This window comes from Phyllopteryx taeniolatus, chromosome 6, assembly GCF_024500385.1.
Source record: "Phyllopteryx taeniolatus isolate TA_2022b chromosome 6, UOR_Ptae_1.2, whole genome shotgun sequence".
Classification (NCBI taxonomy): domain Eukaryota; kingdom Metazoa; phylum Chordata; class Actinopteri; order Syngnathiformes; family Syngnathidae; genus Phyllopteryx; species Phyllopteryx taeniolatus.
In genome coordinates, this window is record NC_084507.1 from 21460106 (window position 1) to 21478172 (window position 18067).

Sequence of the window (18067 nt, forward strand, 5' to 3'; positions counted from 1 at the left end):
GGCGAAGGGGCAGGGCGCACGGACCAGGAAACAGCACAGATGTACTGAAACCCCATCCGACACCCACACCCTCCCGATCCCATACCAGTCCCCCAGGAACCCTTTGATATGTGTATGTGCCCAGATGTGATTAGTGAGAAATATATAAGGTCAATGGTGTGAGTGTGTGCGCTAAGTGAGTGATTAAGATGCATGGCTCGCGCAAGTCGGGCCCATTAGGCCGGACAACCACCGACGAAGAGGGCCATCCCACCCAGACCCGCAGCACCAACCAGTACTTCCAAATATTAACATTGCTGTTTTTCAATCCCAATTGCATTTCCAATAAGTACAGTGTTATTGAGCCATGTATACTGTAGTCAGTATAGACAATGTTGCTGACTATTCTTGCTGCTTCTTGTTTACATGTGCTTATCCATCACATTTAGTGTAGTACTCTGTGTATATTTTTCATGTATAGTATAGTTGTCACTTTACTGTTGATGTTTTTACTCATAATTGATATATGTATAATGTTTTCTGCTGCATACAATGCAGCTGACTGTTATTGCCTTTCACGTTCACATCTGCACATATGCTGTAGTAATTATTTATGTATAACTGCCTGATGTTGAAACTATGTATATATATATATATTTTTTTTTATATTATTCTTACATGCTGCTACTGTCCACTGTGCTGATGTAAAAACAGGAATTTACCTAATGTGGAGCCGACAAAGGTTTATTCGAGCCTTTTCTATTCTGTCAAGTGATCTATCACATTTCCTCACCAAAGTAAAAGTTTCATTTGGAACGCTGTCAAGAAGACATGGTTTTGTGATTACTACAGTCAAAAATCAAATCAATAGATAGGCTTGAAAATAAAGCAAATGTTTGTGCTACAAGGAGATAGTTTCACTTTCAAGAGTTCTGTGTAACGTCAGCAGATATGGCAAAAAAAAACCAAGTCAAGTTCTGGAAGCCGTTCCACATTCCTGAACAGCTCACACACACACAATGTGGAGGCACACATAGAGGAGGGAGAAAGTGAGCAAGCTTGGTCAATAGACACAAACAGGTCTTACACACTGTCCGAGTTCAAACGTGCGGCCACGCTGACGAAGAGGAGGAAGCACCTGACCACCCTTCCGACGAGGTGAGTTTAAAATACTAAATATCAGACCACAATTACTGTTAGCTGATCGACAACAAATAACACATAATTTGTGTTGTTTTTGGATGGCTACTCCTTTGGTTCAAAGTAGTGTTGCTCAACTGCTGGGAAGTAGTTCAAAACAATCAAACAAAGAGTTTTAATACACATTCCGATGACTTTTTACATGTTGTGCAGTATTTCTTTGATTAACTTAAACTGCTTTTAAAATACATTTTGTTATTGGTGCAAAACGATGCATTTACCAAAAAATATATGCATATGACAGTTAGAAAATACATTATTTCAGACCAAAATGCTGCCGATTAAGTTTAAAGTAAAAAAAAATAATAATATTAGTGAAAACCAGGAAGCTGAAATTAGAAATATGGACATGAAGGGAAACATCTGAAGATTGCCATTGAAAAACACATATTTTTTTTTATTTTTTTATGTCAGTCTTATTTTTCAATGGAATTGTCTTCAGTGTCAGTGTTATCTTTTTCTAAAAAGGCAAAATGTCATGGCAGTGTTCTGGCTCCATACTATACTGGTCTCCTTGCCAGTTTGTATGTAGTTTTATAAAGGAATTAATAGTTGCGACGAATTCTGATCTATTCTTTCCCTCACATGGCCAAACATGGGTTGAGCCACAAGCATGACTAACACACTGCAGACCCAAAATAAAAGCAGAGATAAATGTTGAGAGAAGAGAAGTGCACACGGGTGGCTTTGACTCTACTCTCTGCTACGTGATTGACGATGTTAATCAGCAGCCATCGTAACAGCGTTCAATGACGCTGTGTGCAAGCCTGCATCTGCTAATAGATGGTGCTAAAGATGTTAGCAGCCAAAAATCAACAGGATGCTGTCATTTCCTAAGTTAGCTCTTGACTCAATGCTGATTGTGAAAGAGTACAATGACAACGCATTACATGTTCCCTCACATTATTGCAGATTTTGAAGCGATCATTTTTTTTTTATGGCATTACATTTTACATTATACAAGCAAGTCTGAATTTAGAGTTTCGGCAACCTAGTATTTGTTGAATGTGCCGTTAATATGTGGTGCTGCTTCGTGGATGCTAAAGTAGCAGTTTTTGAAGGTTTAAAACTACCATAAAATGGATGCTAATTTACTTTAGCCACTCTATGTTGTTTTGCATTACAGGTATTTGTAGCATGTTATAACATTATAAAGTTTGGTGGAACATTTAAATTTTGTTTAAAAACAAAAATGTTTTATGTGTTAGTTTTACAGTAGATTTCTACTGGGAGTGATAAACGGCTTGAAGCAACCACATTTTGCCTCGTATTTGGAGAATTGTGCGAGCGAGAGTGACAACAGGCACGAAGGAATAAGAAAAAGTTACGTTTAATAAGTTTAAAAGTGTGTGGGAGGGGTAAAACTTAATATAAAAAAAAGTTATATGGACTCCACAACGCGGATTCCCACCAATTTTTTCCACTTGTGGGATTTGCTTAATTTTTCTTTATACCAAACAAGCGTAGGAAAACCTAATTTCTCTAGCGTTAACTTGCATGAACTTCCACAGGAAATAAAATATTTTCTTTCTTTACACATAAGAAAATAAGTGATTCCTCTTCCCTTTAGTCAAAACATGTATGTATAGCTAATCCTTAACAAAAAACAAAAACAAAACAAAAATTTCGCTGCATCATCTTGAGAAGTTTACCACCCTGCTTTTACCGGCGTCAATCCTACAAGGAGTGTCTTCGCCTGCATTAGAAGGAGCAGGGTGTTTTGGCGGCATTTTTTTTTTTTTTTTTTTTTTTTTTTTTTTTTTTAAAAGATCAGGTACAAAAAGATGGATTTTTCAATGAACACTTTTTGTTTTGTGGGTAGGTGAGTTCACAAATGCAAATACATGAATGGACACGGGTTCAATGTAAATAATCTGCACAGGAGAATTTTCCAGCTATTTGAACTTCATGACCTGGGATCTAGCAGCGGTGCGCGTGAGCGGACGGACGGGAGAAAAAAATAACACCAGACAACAAGACCTAGTTTCTTACAAGCTGCCGCTCCATTGATTGAGGTGCAGCAATATGTCACTCAGAAAAATCATAACCATTCCTTCTACTGATAAGCTGCGAAGGAAGGTGTGCAGGGATAAAAACTTCCTCCATACTTGACTCAGTCTTCCCGCCACTGCCGTGCAGGTTAATAGTAAACCAGCCCAAAGACACAATAAACAGATTCTTCTCCGGACAGGAATTACTTTTCCCCTTCGGAAGTACCAATATAATCACAAAACCAGCAGTGGAACATCAGCAACAGACTGTGTGCACGGGGCAAGTTACCATGGCAACTCAAAATGGCTCAAAATCAACAGAGAACATTAATTCTTAATTAATAATTAGTTAATAATAATTAACATAAAACTTAGGCTAGCCCTTTTCCTCGCTACAATAACCGCAGTCATGGTTACGCACAGCAATGCCAATTTAGCTTGCCTTTCAGATGCAGCATTTAAAGATGCCAATTCAGCCAGGTTTGATCAATCACACTGCGTGTGTTAAATGAATTATTCGTATTTACTCCTCCTAGTATTTTGTGCATTCAAGTAGAAATGCACAACATGAATTTTTCCCGTTTGGCAGGCGCAGCTTCCACATTTTTTGCACACACAAACATTTAGTAAATCAGGCCCTTAGCATGCAAGCTGTGCAGAAATAATGAAATAATAAAATCAATGACATGTCTAACCGGCTGATATTTAACCACAGCGACTTTCAATTTATATTGGTGACAGGAACAAGCAGTAAGCATGCAGCTATTTGTCACATTGTACATTTCCTGACATCGTCATTCTGAGAAAACAAATCTATACGACTCGGACATTGAATCCATATGTGCACTGATGCGCACACAAACACCGATACCCATGGTGGGGAAGCTGTAAAACTTTTTGCATATGAGTTCCGCCGATGCGGCACGGTGGACGACTGGTTAGAGCGTCAGCCTCACAGTTCTGAGGACCGGGGTTCAATCCCCGGCCCCGCCTGTGTGGAGTTTGCATGTTCTCCCCGTGCCTGCGTGGGTTTTCTCCCACATCCCAAAAACATGCATGAATTGGAGACTCTAAATTGCCTGTAGGTGTGAATGTGAGTGCGAATGGTTGTTTGTTTGTATGTGCCCTGCGATTGGCTGGCAACCAGTTCAGGGTGTACCCCGCCTCCTGCCCAATGATAGCTGGGATAGGCTCCAGCACGCCCGTGACCCTAGTGAGGAGAAGCGGCTCAGAAAATGGAAGGATGGATGGAGTTCCGCCGACGTGCAGATGAGCAATATAAAGAAATTATGAGGAAACGTTAGACTTGGTTTCCAGTCTGGAGCAGGAAACTAGAAGGTATGTGTGCATGTGTTACTCAATGGAACTGTCCTAGTCTGGTACTGTTGAGGTTTTTTTCCTGCAGAAAACATGAAGGGAAAATATGGAATTCAATTATTTTCTTCTTTTGTCTGACTGCTAGATTGGTTACCTATGTGTTAGTATATTTTTTACTAATATGACAATAACCTGAATACTACTTACTATAGAAAGAATTCTTATATGATAATATAATTTAGTCTAAATAAAATAAAAATAAATTAAAAAAGACAAATAAAACAAAAGAAGGGTGGGGGGGCTTCATTACTACATATTGTGCATGTTTTTGGGAGGTTTAAATTGATGGTGGATGTAAGAATGAATGAAAGCAAAAACAGTGGGGGGAAAGACCAAAAGGAAAAGTGAAATGAAGCAAACCAGAGGGAAAAAAGAAAAAAACAAAAGCTATGACGCAAAGCTCAAAGGACGATAAGGCACGGTGATTCATTAGTGTGGGCTGAACAAACATTAAGGGAAAAAATAAAAGGAGTTTCTTATACTCATAAACAGCATGACAAAACAAGACATAAACATAAAGATAATTAGTTGTTAATTTAATGGATGATTGAAAATGCTCAGTGTGGCAATAAAATGTAGTGATGACTACATAAGTGCAGCGTTTAAACAGCAACAAAATAAAATAATTCTTGACTCAACCTATAAACATTATCAGGCCATGATTTCCTATACTGTATATTGCACTTGTAAGTTGTAACGTTATAATAACAGTAGTTTCGAACCTGCATTGCACGTTTGAAATCATTTTCACAGTACTGAAGAACAAATCACATTTCATGTAAATGTAATGTGCAATAAAGTAAATAATTTCTATTCTGTTCTGTTCTATTGTGTTATTTATCAATTGTGCTGATAGTCCACTAGTTGACGCTGTATGGAAAGCAGTTTGAGGATTTATTCAATATCCTTGATACCCAACTTAAGATCCAAAAACTCAAAAGCTCTTTGTTGTCACCAAGACAATTCAGCACACTGGTTAAACAACTAGGGCACACTAGTAGAACGAAATGATCAAACTGCTTCAATCTAAAAGCCATTTGACCATTTATTTGATATTCTTGATATCCAGCTTTAGGTTGTGCTAGTAGCCCTAAAGCCACACTAGTAGTAGGAAAAAAAACATTACCAGTAAGACACATTTGTTCAACTAGTGCACTCCAGTCTCTCTACTACTCAAGACAAAGAGCGTACTAGTACATGGACTACAACTAGTGCACAGTTTTGCCTCACTAGTAACATGCAGTTGTCCTGCTAGTATGCCAAAGCTGTTCTGCTAATGGGGACAAAAAGTACTAGTACACGGACCTTAAACGTCATATCAAGGATATCAAAACTGTTGTAGAATTTATTTGATATCAACGACATCAAATAAATGCTCATACGACTTTCCATAATGCTGATATGGAACTTAAAGTTGTACTAGTCGACCAAATGTTGTACTAGTAGTGGAAAAAACATGACTGGTAGGAGAGTGTTCTGAATTCTCTTACTAGTGACAACAAATCCGTACTAGTACATGGACCTTATGCTAGATATCAAGGATATCAAATGAAAACTCAAACGGCTTTCTATCATGCTGAGTTATTGAACCAACCATAAATGGCTCTATTCAAAACAAATACATGTTATGGTGTTACAGTTATGACTCAAGCATCATCAAATGTTGCACAATGGGCCAACCTGCCCCAGGCTTCATTTCAAGTTCTTAAAATATGTATACTTAGGGCCCGAGCACCAGGCACAGGCCGTCTTAGAATTGCTGTTATAATTATTCAGATGAATGAGAAGCCTTTTTGGGACCCTCAACATGCCAGAAAACTAAACAATTTTTGCATGCGCATGTATTTTATTGAAAATGTATGTATTTTAAAGCTCACAAACATAGCGCCCCAAAATGCATTCAGTAGCGCCCCTTAGAAAGTTAAGCCCTCGATACCAGTTTTCCGGAAGAGATTGTGTGGAGATGTCTATCATAATAGGATTCACAAAAAAAAACATCTCAAGAACCCAATGCACGAAATTGAACAGGATGTCAGCCATTTCTGAAGCTGCCCTTTTAAACAAATTCCAGCGCTTGTACTTTAACAAATACCTACTAGGACATTCGACTAAATGAGCCCCAATCCGAAGCAGGTGTACGAGGCAGACGAGTGACGCTAAATTCCGAAGCTATTTTGGCCACGGCATCTATTGTGGGGGGAATATGGAGTCAAGTTTGACAACTATGTTGAGGTTCTGGAACATTCGAAAAACAATTCCCCCCGACACCAGTTCCACAATTTGACAAAAGATTTGCTGGGGCACAATGATGGACTTCGGTCACATTTCAGCCATCCCTTTAAAAAAAAGAAAAGAAAAAATAGAAAAATAAATAAATATTATATATATATATATATATATATATATATATATATATATATATATTATTAATTAATAATAATAAAAAAGATCTAAAAATGGTGAAAACCAGTTTAACGCTACAATATATCCCCGCAATTGATTACTACATACTTGGTCTTTGCTTATGTTTTCAGCATTTATCTCCAAAAATGTATAATGTATTTAGAAACTATCTCTGAATTAACTTTTCAGGATCTTTCAAGACCCATGCCTGAAACTGAACAGAAAGTTTGCCATTTTTTGCTTAAAGCAGCCATTTTGGGGTGTATACATGGTTTAGTACTATAATGAACTCCGACTAGGGAATTTCTCCAAATGAGCCCCAACTGGAAGCACTTATCCGAAACAGATGGGTGACGCTAAATTCTAAAGACCAGCGTGTTCAAAGTTTGACAAATATTTTGAAAATTTACCATTCAAATTGGGGTGTGAGGGTCCTATAATCACTGATGCACGTGTTAATATTTGTTGCTTTTTTTTTTTCCCCCTCAACAGACAAGTCACAATGTTGTTGACCTTGATCGTCTTCAGTGCCATCTTCAGTGGAGGGTGCACGTCACTAACCCAGAGTACATCACCCTCAACCGGCGCTATGGAAGAAGTACCCTGTTACATCTCCAACGCAGGCCGCAAGGCAGACTGCCTGGGTAGGCAGCTGGAGAGCGTCCCATGGAGACACTTTCCATCCACGCTGGAGGACATCGACCTGTCCTTCAATAAACTCCAAGCAGTCCGTTCGGAGGACTTCCTGCACCTCCCTCGCCTCCGCGTGCTTAACCTGCACTTCAACAACATCTCACACATTGACAGTGACGCCTTCAGGAACAACAGCCTGCTGGAGCATCTCAACATCTTCAACAACTCCCTACGGGAGATTCCTGCCTCGGTGCTAACGTCTATGTTGAACTTGAAATATCTGTACATGTCCAACAACCTTTACAAGCATGCTACATTATCCAAGCGGTTTTCCAGGCTGGCCAAGCTGCAGGTTCTCTCCATGGGCGGCGATCTCGTGGAGGGTCTGAAGAAGGAAGACTTTCACCCACTAAAGAACATCAAGTTACAAGGTTTTGCTATCAAATGCTCCTCCAATTTAAGTTACTACGAGCCAGGAAGTCTACGGATTATCAAAACTGAGCAGATGGGTTTCGACATGGCCATCGACCAGCGGCCAGGCACTCTTCTTCACATGCTGAAAGACCTCGCCAACAAGACCTTCACCGGCATCCAGTTCCGCAACCTCTTTGGGTTCACATACTACATGGGAGACGAGGACATCTTCCAGGGTTTAGAGGAGATCACAGCCCACCAGTTAGTCTTCCACAGAGGAAAGTTCAACGAGAACCTCCTGAGGATGGCGCTGACCAACTTGCAAGTCGCCCCCATCAAGAGGGTCCGATTCCAGTACATAGACTTTGCGCGCTCACCAACATTCATAGACAGCGGCGCCAAATCTAGTATCACGGACCTGAAGCTGGAAAAGCTGGATCTCTGGTAAGGCGTGCTGTTTAGTGTTTAACTTATGAGCACAACTGTACAGGGGGCGGTGGCAGATTGGAATGAAAGTGTACAGCTTTATGATAACCTCTAGATGGCGTCATACATTTATAAAATGTGGGAGAAAAAAAATTCAGAGTGGGGGGGGGGGGGCACATTATACAAGAGAAATTACAGTATTCTTATTTTTGTTAATGCCCTACGATGTGGGCAGGGAGAGCCACACTTTAAACTGTTATTGAATGGGACAAACAGTCAAACACACAAAAAAACACCCAACTCACCCAAAGTTGGGCCAACCTGACATCACTCACTAGGCCACTCCCCATCAAGGCACACATCCAACACCTATAACTATACAGTACCTACAATAATGACACTTTATAAAACCAGTGTATTTATTTACATTCTGTTAATTTGTTTGGATACAATACTGTGCAATTTTTCTTTGCTAAAAAGGTATTTGATATGAGTAACTTCAGTTACTGTATGAGCTTGTTCACGGAACAAATTTAACTCAGTTAAGGTACCACTGTAGTTGCAGAACCACATATATTGAGTAGTTCAGTTGCATTCTGCCGATTCGCTCGGCGTGTGGCTGGGCTTTATGAGCAGGAAATATTCACTTGTGTAGCACATTTGATGAATTGTTTGTTTTAAAAAATGGTAATTGTGTAGCTCCTCATGTCTTTCAGGTACATCAGCAATCCTGACATTCTACGCTTTGACTGGCGCTTTACCTGGTTCAACAAGATCAAACAGCTGTCCATCGGCTTTGTTTACTTCAACTCAGTCCCTTGCGATGCCTGGGTGGAGATGGGCGGCGTGGAGATCCTGGATGTCTCCAACAACCGCCTGCAGGACGAATACATTTTCAACCAGGTCTGCGACAATAGGGGCTCCATGTTCAGCCTTCACACCTTCAACTTGAGCACCAACGAGCTGACCAGCTTGAGAGACTTGTCAGCGTTGACCAGGCAGTTCCGCCAGCTGCAAGTGTTGGACCTCAGTCACAACAAGTTGGGATCCGCCGAAAGCAGCCGCGGTTGCGTCTGGCAAGAAAACATAATCAGGATCATCGCTCACCACAATCAATTCACCACAGAAGCCCTCGCTTGTCTGCCCACCACAGTGCACTTCTTGGACCTATCCTCATGCAACCTGGACCAGCTAAACGTCACATATTTCGAGAAGGCTACCAATCTGAAGGAGCTGATTCTGAGCGACAACAAAATCAAATTCATCCCATCCAAATGGGAGAGTCCATCCCTGCACAGACTGGCTTTGGATGGGAATTCCTTTGGTCTCATCAGTAAGGAATCATTCCAGCACATGCCTGGACTCTCTCACTTAAGGGCCGGGAACAACCCATACCACTGTACCTGTGAGCTTCACGCCTTCATTGAGGACACCAAGACCAAAAAGCAGATCAACCTGACAGACTGGCCTGCGAACTACAAGTGCTACCACCCGGAGCCCTTTCTTAACACTGTCATATCCCAGTACTTCCCGAGCGAGGTGGCGTGCGATGTCAGATTGGTCATCATCATCAGTGTCGTGACAACTGCGGCAGTCATCCTCATCCTGATGCTTATCTGCTACATTTTCGACTTGCCGTGGTACACCAAGGCCACCTATCAGATCATCAGGGCGAAATACAGAGCGCACAAGGAGCGAGCCACCGGAGAGGCCGGACCTTTCGACTATCACGCCTTCATTTCCTACAGCCACTGGGATGCCGACTGGGTGAGGGAACAGCTCCTGCCATGTCTGGAGAACAATCGGAACCCCTACCGACTGTGCATACACGAGAGGGACTTCATGCCAGGACGCTGGATCATCGACAACATCATCGAGAACATCGAGAACAGTCACAAGGTACCACGGTGCTGTTGTACAAGCCAAACAACGGATGTGGTGCCCCTCACTGTGAGGGAAATTGCTGATAGCTAAACAATTTTGGGGGAAGTGGCCTTTCCTGTGCTCAAAGCAGTGCCAGCTGGGAAGTTTGAGATGATAAACGATGTGGTGCTCTAAATATGAAACCATGGTTGTTGGTGTTGAGAAGGTTAGGTAGCAGATTAGGTTCTTCATCCTAATACAAACTCTTGAATTGGCATAAAAAGTCGCACATCTCCAAGTATTTCAGGCATCAAGTTGTAATTTGTGCTTTGTCAAAACCATATAGTGGTTTTGATAAACAATGATTAGGCCTGCGCTTAACGGTGCCAACTCAAAGAGAGACAAACCAGAAAGGTGCAGAAAGAACTTGACCAAAGTACAGTATAGTACATTTAGGTCTTGATACATGGTCTCACGTGCTGTAGTGACTTCCCAGAAAAGGAATAAGAAGGTGGCACTCTGGGCAGTTTCTCTTTCTGATTTGAGACAAAGTTGTTAAAAAGAAAAAAACATTTGAAAAATATATAGCTTGTGTCCCTCACCAATGGCCAACTTCAATACACCAGAAGAAGGAGCAATCAATTCATCATGATACACAATCTATTTAATATTCTATTTAATTGTCTTCTTACTGTATGTTTTTATAAAGTGCCATTTTCTTCACTGAACAATCCATTACAATTTGAGAAAAAGATGATTTGAGAAATGTTTTGAGATACAAATTAAACTCATATCTCAAGGCACCACTGTATTTTTATGTGCAACTTTCAATAATAAGTCTGCTTTAAAGAACAGCAAACAAAGCTTTCATGGATTCTAAACAGTTTTTTTTCCACTTGTTTCCTTGCTCAGATCATATTTGTGCTCTCGCGGCACTTTGTCAACAGCGAGTGGTGCAACTACGAGCTGTACTTTGCTCAGCAGCGAGCCATGGGCAAGACGTTCAGCGACGTCATCCTGGTGGTGAAGGAGCCCATTGACCCGGGCACCCTGCCCAGCAAGTACTGCAAGTTGAAGAAGATGCTGAGCACCAAAACGTACCTGGAGTGGCCTCAGCAGGCCAACCAGCAGGCTTTCTTCTGGGCGCAGCTGAGGAGTGTTCTGGGCAAGCCCACCAGGCACAGCATCCGGAGAAGGAACTCATCCGTGGGGGACCGCTCGCTGAAGGGGGCCGAAGGTCCAGAAGTGTCAGATCCTGATGGAGAAGCGGAGAACGTTAATGACGGAGTGTTCAATGGAAGACAAATCCCTGCGGTGGCGTGAGGCCCTTGGTAAACCTAAACGTCTGGACACAAAAGGGACCACGTGAACACGATACCTGAACGCTGAAAGCACCCGACCCCCGCAGTGCACTTGGTTTTAAGGCACCAGTATGGAAAGTCATTTGAGCATTCATTCGATATCATTAATTTTCAGCTCAAGGTCTATGTACTAGTACACTCTTTGTTCTCACAGGGTAACAGCAGAACCACTGTCTTACTAATAATGTTGTTGTTTTTTCCCCCCACTACTGCAGGGGTGTCAATCTTATTTTTGTCACAACAGGTTATGGTTTCCCTCAGAGGGCCCTTATGACTATGAAAACCACATACAGTAAATGTATAATCACCTCACCATATTATTTCATATACACACAATTACCCCGGCAATAGAGTGGTACATACTGTTAACAACTAATTTGAAATCAGAAGTCATGGAAAATGATGGAACACAAACAATAAGTACACAACTGTTGTTCACTTTATGGCAATAAAAAAAAATTTAAGTGAAGAAAAATTGCATGAAAATAATGAACCCAAGAAACACGAAGTACACTTTAATTGCTTAGGAGGGCCACATAGTGGTGTGGCGGGCCAGATCAGACCCCCGGGCCTTGAGTTTGATAGCATTCTCTGCTTCCTTCCACTGCTGTAATACCTTTCTTCACACTACTAAGACAACTCCATGTTACTAGTGAGCCAAAACTGTGCACTACTTGGCATCTCCGCACTACTAGTACTACTACTGAAGCGCTGGACGTTAACTAGTTAACATGAAGCTGTCCTACTCATATGCTAACGCTGTATTACGAATGATGGCAAAGACTGAAATAGTACATGGACCTTAAGCTGGATATCAAGGATATTGAATAAATATATCCTTGACAGCCAGTAAGGATATCAAATTAATGCTCTTAACAGCCTACTAATTAAGATCAAATTGATGAATCCCCCTGTTCTAGTTGAAGTATTGTGCACAGAATATTATACATGTTTATGCTTGTCAATCACTTAAGAATTCCAAGAGAATAACAATATGCACCCCATGATTTATTCATATTTGTAAAATGCTGGACATTTGTTATTTTTATACTACTGTCTTTTTGAATAAAACTTTAATAAACAAATCTATTATGTAAGACGTTGAAATAATTTCATATTGAGAAATATTTATCCCCTCCGAAGCAGTTATTTCATTGTCTCAAAACATAGCCCATTCCCGTTCAAATGATCTCAAATTTTCAACAAGATAAGAACTCTTTGCTAACACTTAGCATGGTTCTCCTAGCCTCGTTGTGGAGCTAAATTACTCAATCAGAACTGGTCATATTGATGTTCACATATGCTGGTCGAAAATGTTCTCACTTTTAACGCGGGTCTGTCGCCACTCTCTGCTACCATAGTATTCATCAACACGGTCGGACAACAGCAGTAAACACGACTACAAACTATAAGACTCCAGCGAGAGCCGTCAAATGAATATTCTCCTTCAGCGACGCCGCGTTGCTGCTGTACCACCAGTGGCCAAAGAGGTCGCCGTTGTCACTCAAGATAAATCAGGATCAGGTGAGGGGGTAGCTCACAAGAGACGAGATGCCAGCTGGGCACACTTGAGTTTGTTAATTTCGTGGTCAGGTGAGTTTGTGTCTTTTTCTTATTTGAAAAGTCCATAACAAAATGGGCTTTCTCGTCAATTTTATGATATTTACAGAGCGTGCATTATAATGTGTTTTATTGGAAAGGTTTGTGCTCCTTGGCAGTTGTTGTCAAACGTTTTGGGGGCTATAATCCCCTAATAATCTTCAAAAATGTGAAAACTTGTCATTTATAGGCCTAAACTCCATGGGAATTATTTACATGTTCAACTTTTATACCTGTAAGTGTTGACAAATATCGTTTAAGGTGTATGGTGTACAGGATGACATCTTTTGTTATAAGTGGAAAATGTCTGCACTCCAGGTCAGTTCTAAATCTTTTGGAAGAACTCGTCACTCTTTCGTCAGGGAGAACATTTGCCCACGAGTCCGTTATAATCTGTAAAAATCTGAAAACCTGCCATTTATATGCCTTAATGTCATAGGAATGATTTACATTTACATTTTTCTATTTGTAAGTGTCTTGTTTATGTAATTTGAGCTGGTTTGTGCAGGAGGACAACTTGAAGTGTGTGGAAAATATTTGTGCTCAAAGTCACTTCTCATACTTTTTGGGGACCTCTGACCAGTTTTAATGCAGAAAACCTTTACCCATGACCCCTATTATAGTTGTAATAAGTGTGAAAACCAGCCATTTATTCATGAAATTTTACGGGGATTACTTTTCTACCTATTTTTTTTCATACAAATGAACTGAAATGTGAATATTTTACAACACAAGCTTATTTTTAATTGAAACGCAAGCATGGTGTGGGGAAAGTCCTTCTTCCATCCGCTAGGCGGCAGTGTTGCTGTCTCCTTTGACAGCATTGTTTGTATATATATATATATATGTGTGTGTGTGTGTGTATATCTACATACATACATACGCACACACACACACACGTGTGTGTGTACTGGTTGAAAATTAACAAGCCTATTTTGACAAAGTAGAAAGTAAGGATATATTTTCAAAAGGGCATAAAATTATAGTCATTCGAAAACTACTCGTACAGTAAATCTTGTACTAATTCCCACCACTGCTGTGCACGTCATGAAATATGTAGGGAGCTTAAAGTGGATTCAAATCTTTTGAGGGCGGGGGGGGGGGGGGGGGAAATGTGTCGAGGCGATCAGCATGGGTGTCACTTTGCTGTTGTTTTTTTTCCATTGTCTTATTCTGAGGTGATACGACTCCTGACAACCGCCCCCCACGTTGCAACTTCTCGGGTGTCCCTCGGTACCAATGGGTGGAGAAAATGTCTCGTAGGAAACCTGTTGCTATTGCTGTGAGAAGTACAATGCATCGATACCACTTTCTTTTTTTTTTTTTTTTTTCCTGACTGTTTGTGTACAAGCACTTACATTTTACTGATTAAATGTTTTTATTTTAATCAAATATTGTTCAAAAACACAACTTCAATTTGGGGTAAGTTTAACTCTAATGTAACACCTTTTAGTGGCAAATTCTCATTACTGACATTTTAACATCAATCTGCATATATTTCTAACAGTCTTGCTACACATTTTACTTGAATGTAGCCTGTAGCACAAGGTGTTTCCGTTAGAGAATATAACTGTCCCAGGACAACTGAAGTGATAATTTATCGTACTATTCATTGCTTGCTTCTATTCACTCAACGTGCTGCATTGCCTGCAGGTCCGACCTTGTAGTCCTAGTATCAGAGCTTTTTTTTTTTTCTTTGGTACGAGTACAGATGTACAGTATCTGCACAGATGCTGGTATCCACTTTGACACTGCCACTCGGTCCCCTCCCCCCCCCTCTCTCTTCTTCTTGTGCTGCTTTCCTATACAATGGTCGCCGAGGTAGTATGGCGCCTGTATGAAAGCGAGTGGCGGAAAGTCAGGGCTGGGTTTTGACGTTTTAACGCCTGACATTCACCGGGAAACAACTGTCGCTGTTCGACAATTGTATGTGGCATCAGATGCTGGCGCTGATGTCATGTAATTATCTGATTGCAGGATGCTGTGTTGCTGTGTGAAAGCATGCAGTCGCGGTAATATTCCACTTCACTGGATTCTGTGTGAAAGGTACCGACACGGAATGGGGGAGTGAATGGCGACCTGGCAAATTCCCGGCTTCAGAGGTAGTTTCAGAGGATGGATGGCGCCTGTGTGAAAGGGAATACAGTGAACCCCCGTTTGTCGCAGGGTGTACGTTCCAGATCCACCCACGATAGGTGCAAATCTGCTATAGAGAGAGAGATTATCACATTTATATATACAGTAATTTCTTGTTTATCCGGGTGGTGATGTTCCAGACCACCCCCACAATAGACCAAATCCATAAAGTAGTGACCACATATTTATTGTATTTCTATTTTAAAGCTTCATGCATAAAATGTATTGCCAACAATCAGTACAGGTACATGCTAGTGAGGTGCAGGTATAATTTTTGTCTACTTGTGTCGCCATCCACACATTCTACACTACAGGTATAGTAACTGTACCTGTGAATGTGTGCCTTTTTAAAAGGCGAGCCTGGCCTATGAGGACGTACTAAGGGCTGGCTGGCCTTTGCTTTAGCCTTTCTGTGTGCAGCGTGACTGTGTCAGTTAAGGCCGTCAGCAAGAGTATGCTTGTGCCTTCTGTATTTTGTTACCGTTCGTTCAATAATTGCGATTGAAAGAGCGGCAGCGGCAGTTTGCATCCTCCCTCTCCACCACTTATGCATGACATATTGCTAGCGGTGATATGCTATCTTCAATTAGCTAACAATGTTTACTTTACCACAGACATGCAGTTGACTAACTTAAGACAGTTGTACTTGCAGATTGTACTTTGGCTTCTTTTATTAACTGAGAAATCATCACGAACTTTAGACACTGTTTTTAACGCACTCTTTCCTCCTGGCTCGCAGTTATTGCTACAAAGGTTTGGAGTAAATTTGGGTGGAAAAATCACTGCAAATAATCACCGCAAAATCCCACCATAGCAAATAATCTGCAATATAAATACAATCAATTCAATTAAAACACTTGGCTATTACTTTGTGCCTGTTCTCGCTCTGTCAAAGAATGGGAGGCTATGAATAAAATGTTTTGTTTAAACGGCAAAATGTTCAACCAAACTATTTAATTTTGTCTAACGAAAGTCCACAAGCTTAATGCTAACCTAAGAAATGCAATAGAGGGGCTAATGGATAGATGTAGCATAGATGTAATCTACTAATTATAAACCTATAATCTGCTATTTTTACAAACATAGAGCAGCAACATATACAAAGCATACAGCAATACTCACAGGTATATATCCTCTGAACTCTGTGGGAACCTGGCAATTTCCCAGTTTTGGAAGGTGGGTCGGAGGCAGAAGGGCACCTGTGTGAAAGGGAATGGCAGACACTCACTTGGAAACAATGTTATGTGTGACGCCACATGCTGGCATTAATGTCCCCCGAATGCATGATATCACTGTGTGGCAAAGGCGCACTGGATTTGCTGTACCCATGTTTTAATGTGTAAAGTTTAAAGGAGACAGTTTGGGATGCAGTTCATAAAAAATGGCATCAGCAGCTTCAAGATTGCAGTGAATGTTTCTTTATCATCCTCCTCGTTGTTAAATTGTGTTACAGGCAACGAGCAAGTTGACAAAATGACTCGTCAGCTGGAAAAGGCCATCGAGGGCCTCATCACCGTCTTCCACTCGTACTCGGCCAAAGAGGGCGACAAACACAAGCTGAGCAAAGCCGAGCTCAAGACGCTTCTGCAGGAGGAGCTCACTGACTTCATGGCCGTAAGTGGGAACACATTTTTCAACCAGACTCTCCATGATGCAGTAATCAGTAGCAGTTGATGATGTTCAGCAGTGGATATGAAGTACAAATATTTCATTACTGTACTTAAGTAGAATTTTCAGGTATCAGTCACATTATCAAAACGGGTATTGTATCAAAATTTCATTTTGTACTTCAGGACATTCAGTCTGTACTTTAGCTTAAGTACAAGAGTTAAGCTAAAAAAAAAAAGTACATTTTGCCAAAGCGTTTTATTTCCAGAAGTGTCTGTACTTGTAGTGAAGTGCCTCATGCGAGTACTTTTGCCGCCACTATTGTTCAGGGCTGCAGCGACGCGGCCGCCATCGACAAGATCATGACTGACTTGGATGAGAACGGCGACCAGCAGCTGGACTTTCAGGAGTTTGTTGTTCTAGTGGCGGCGCTCACCGTGGCTTGTAACGAGTTCTTCGAAGGCTCCTGCAAGAACTAAACGAAATGGTGATGTGAGATTATCATGTATGTCAGTGTTTTTTGCGTCCTAATAAAAATGCTTAAACTACTTAAAGTATTAGTTTTGTCATGCTTATCCTGAACTTTAAAGTGTGTCTGCTGGACCTTATGGGTGAAAGTGGATGACATGAGAAGTACATGATGGGAGCATAAGCCCTGTAGTTGAACAGCATGACGAGAATAACTCAAATGAGAAAGTCAGCCCAGAATGACAACAAAACAAACTTAACCGCTTCAGAATAATGTGAGAACATGAAAAGAAAAGCATAATTTGAGCTATGAATAAGCATGGCAACAGTATAAGAACAAATGAACCTAAGAATTTCATGAGAAAAATACAAAGCCCTTCTGAAGGAAAGGATGCGTAGAATGAGAACTTGAGTAGAAGGATAACCGGAAAATAAAACTGACTAGCATGAAGAACAAAAAGAATATAAAAAAAGGAATGTGAGAACAACAAAATGATTAAGTAGAACAGAAGAATATGACAATATACTAAAATGAATACAGAGCCATACAGCAGTGTCGCTAGACTTATTTTAGGCGGGGTCCCCTAAAATGTTCATAAGCCCACCAAC

General features: G+C 40.9%; 1 protein-coding gene across 1 annotated transcript; it reads left to right on the forward strand.

Annotated features, from left to right (window-relative positions):
- The first annotated feature begins 999 nt into the window (after nucleotides 1-999).
- tlr18 (toll-like receptor 18) lies at nucleotides 1000-17544 on the forward strand. Its single transcript, XM_061776425.1, has 7 exons — nucleotides 1000-1137; nucleotides 7443-8441; nucleotides 9140-10322; nucleotides 11199-11605; nucleotides 13068-13240; nucleotides 16836-16996; nucleotides 17320-17544. The coding sequence occupies exons 2-7, from the start codon at nucleotides 7453-7455 to the stop codon at nucleotides 17467-17469; spliced, it is 3063 nt and encodes a 1020-aa protein (XP_061632409.1). The 5' UTR covers nucleotides 1000-1137; nucleotides 7443-7452; the 3' UTR covers nucleotides 17470-17544.
- The last annotated feature ends 523 nt before the right edge of the window (nucleotides 17545-18067 follow it).

What these genes read in the sequence shown, in the direction of transcription:
- tlr18 (XM_061776425.1), top strand. Translation starts at nt 7,453, where the DNA reads ATGTTGTTGACCTTGATCGTCTTCAGTGCCATCTTCAGTGGAGGGTGC. An exon ending in CTGGAAAAGCTGGATCTCTG is followed by an intron (nt 8,442 to 9,139) that starts GTAAGGCGTGCT and finishes CATGTCTTTCAG; the next exon opens with GTACATCAGCAATCCTGACA. An exon ending in ACATCGAGAACAGTCACAAG is followed by an intron (nt 10,323 to 11,198) that starts GTACCACGGTGC and finishes TTCCTTGCTCAG; the next exon opens with ATCATATTTGTGCTCTCGCG.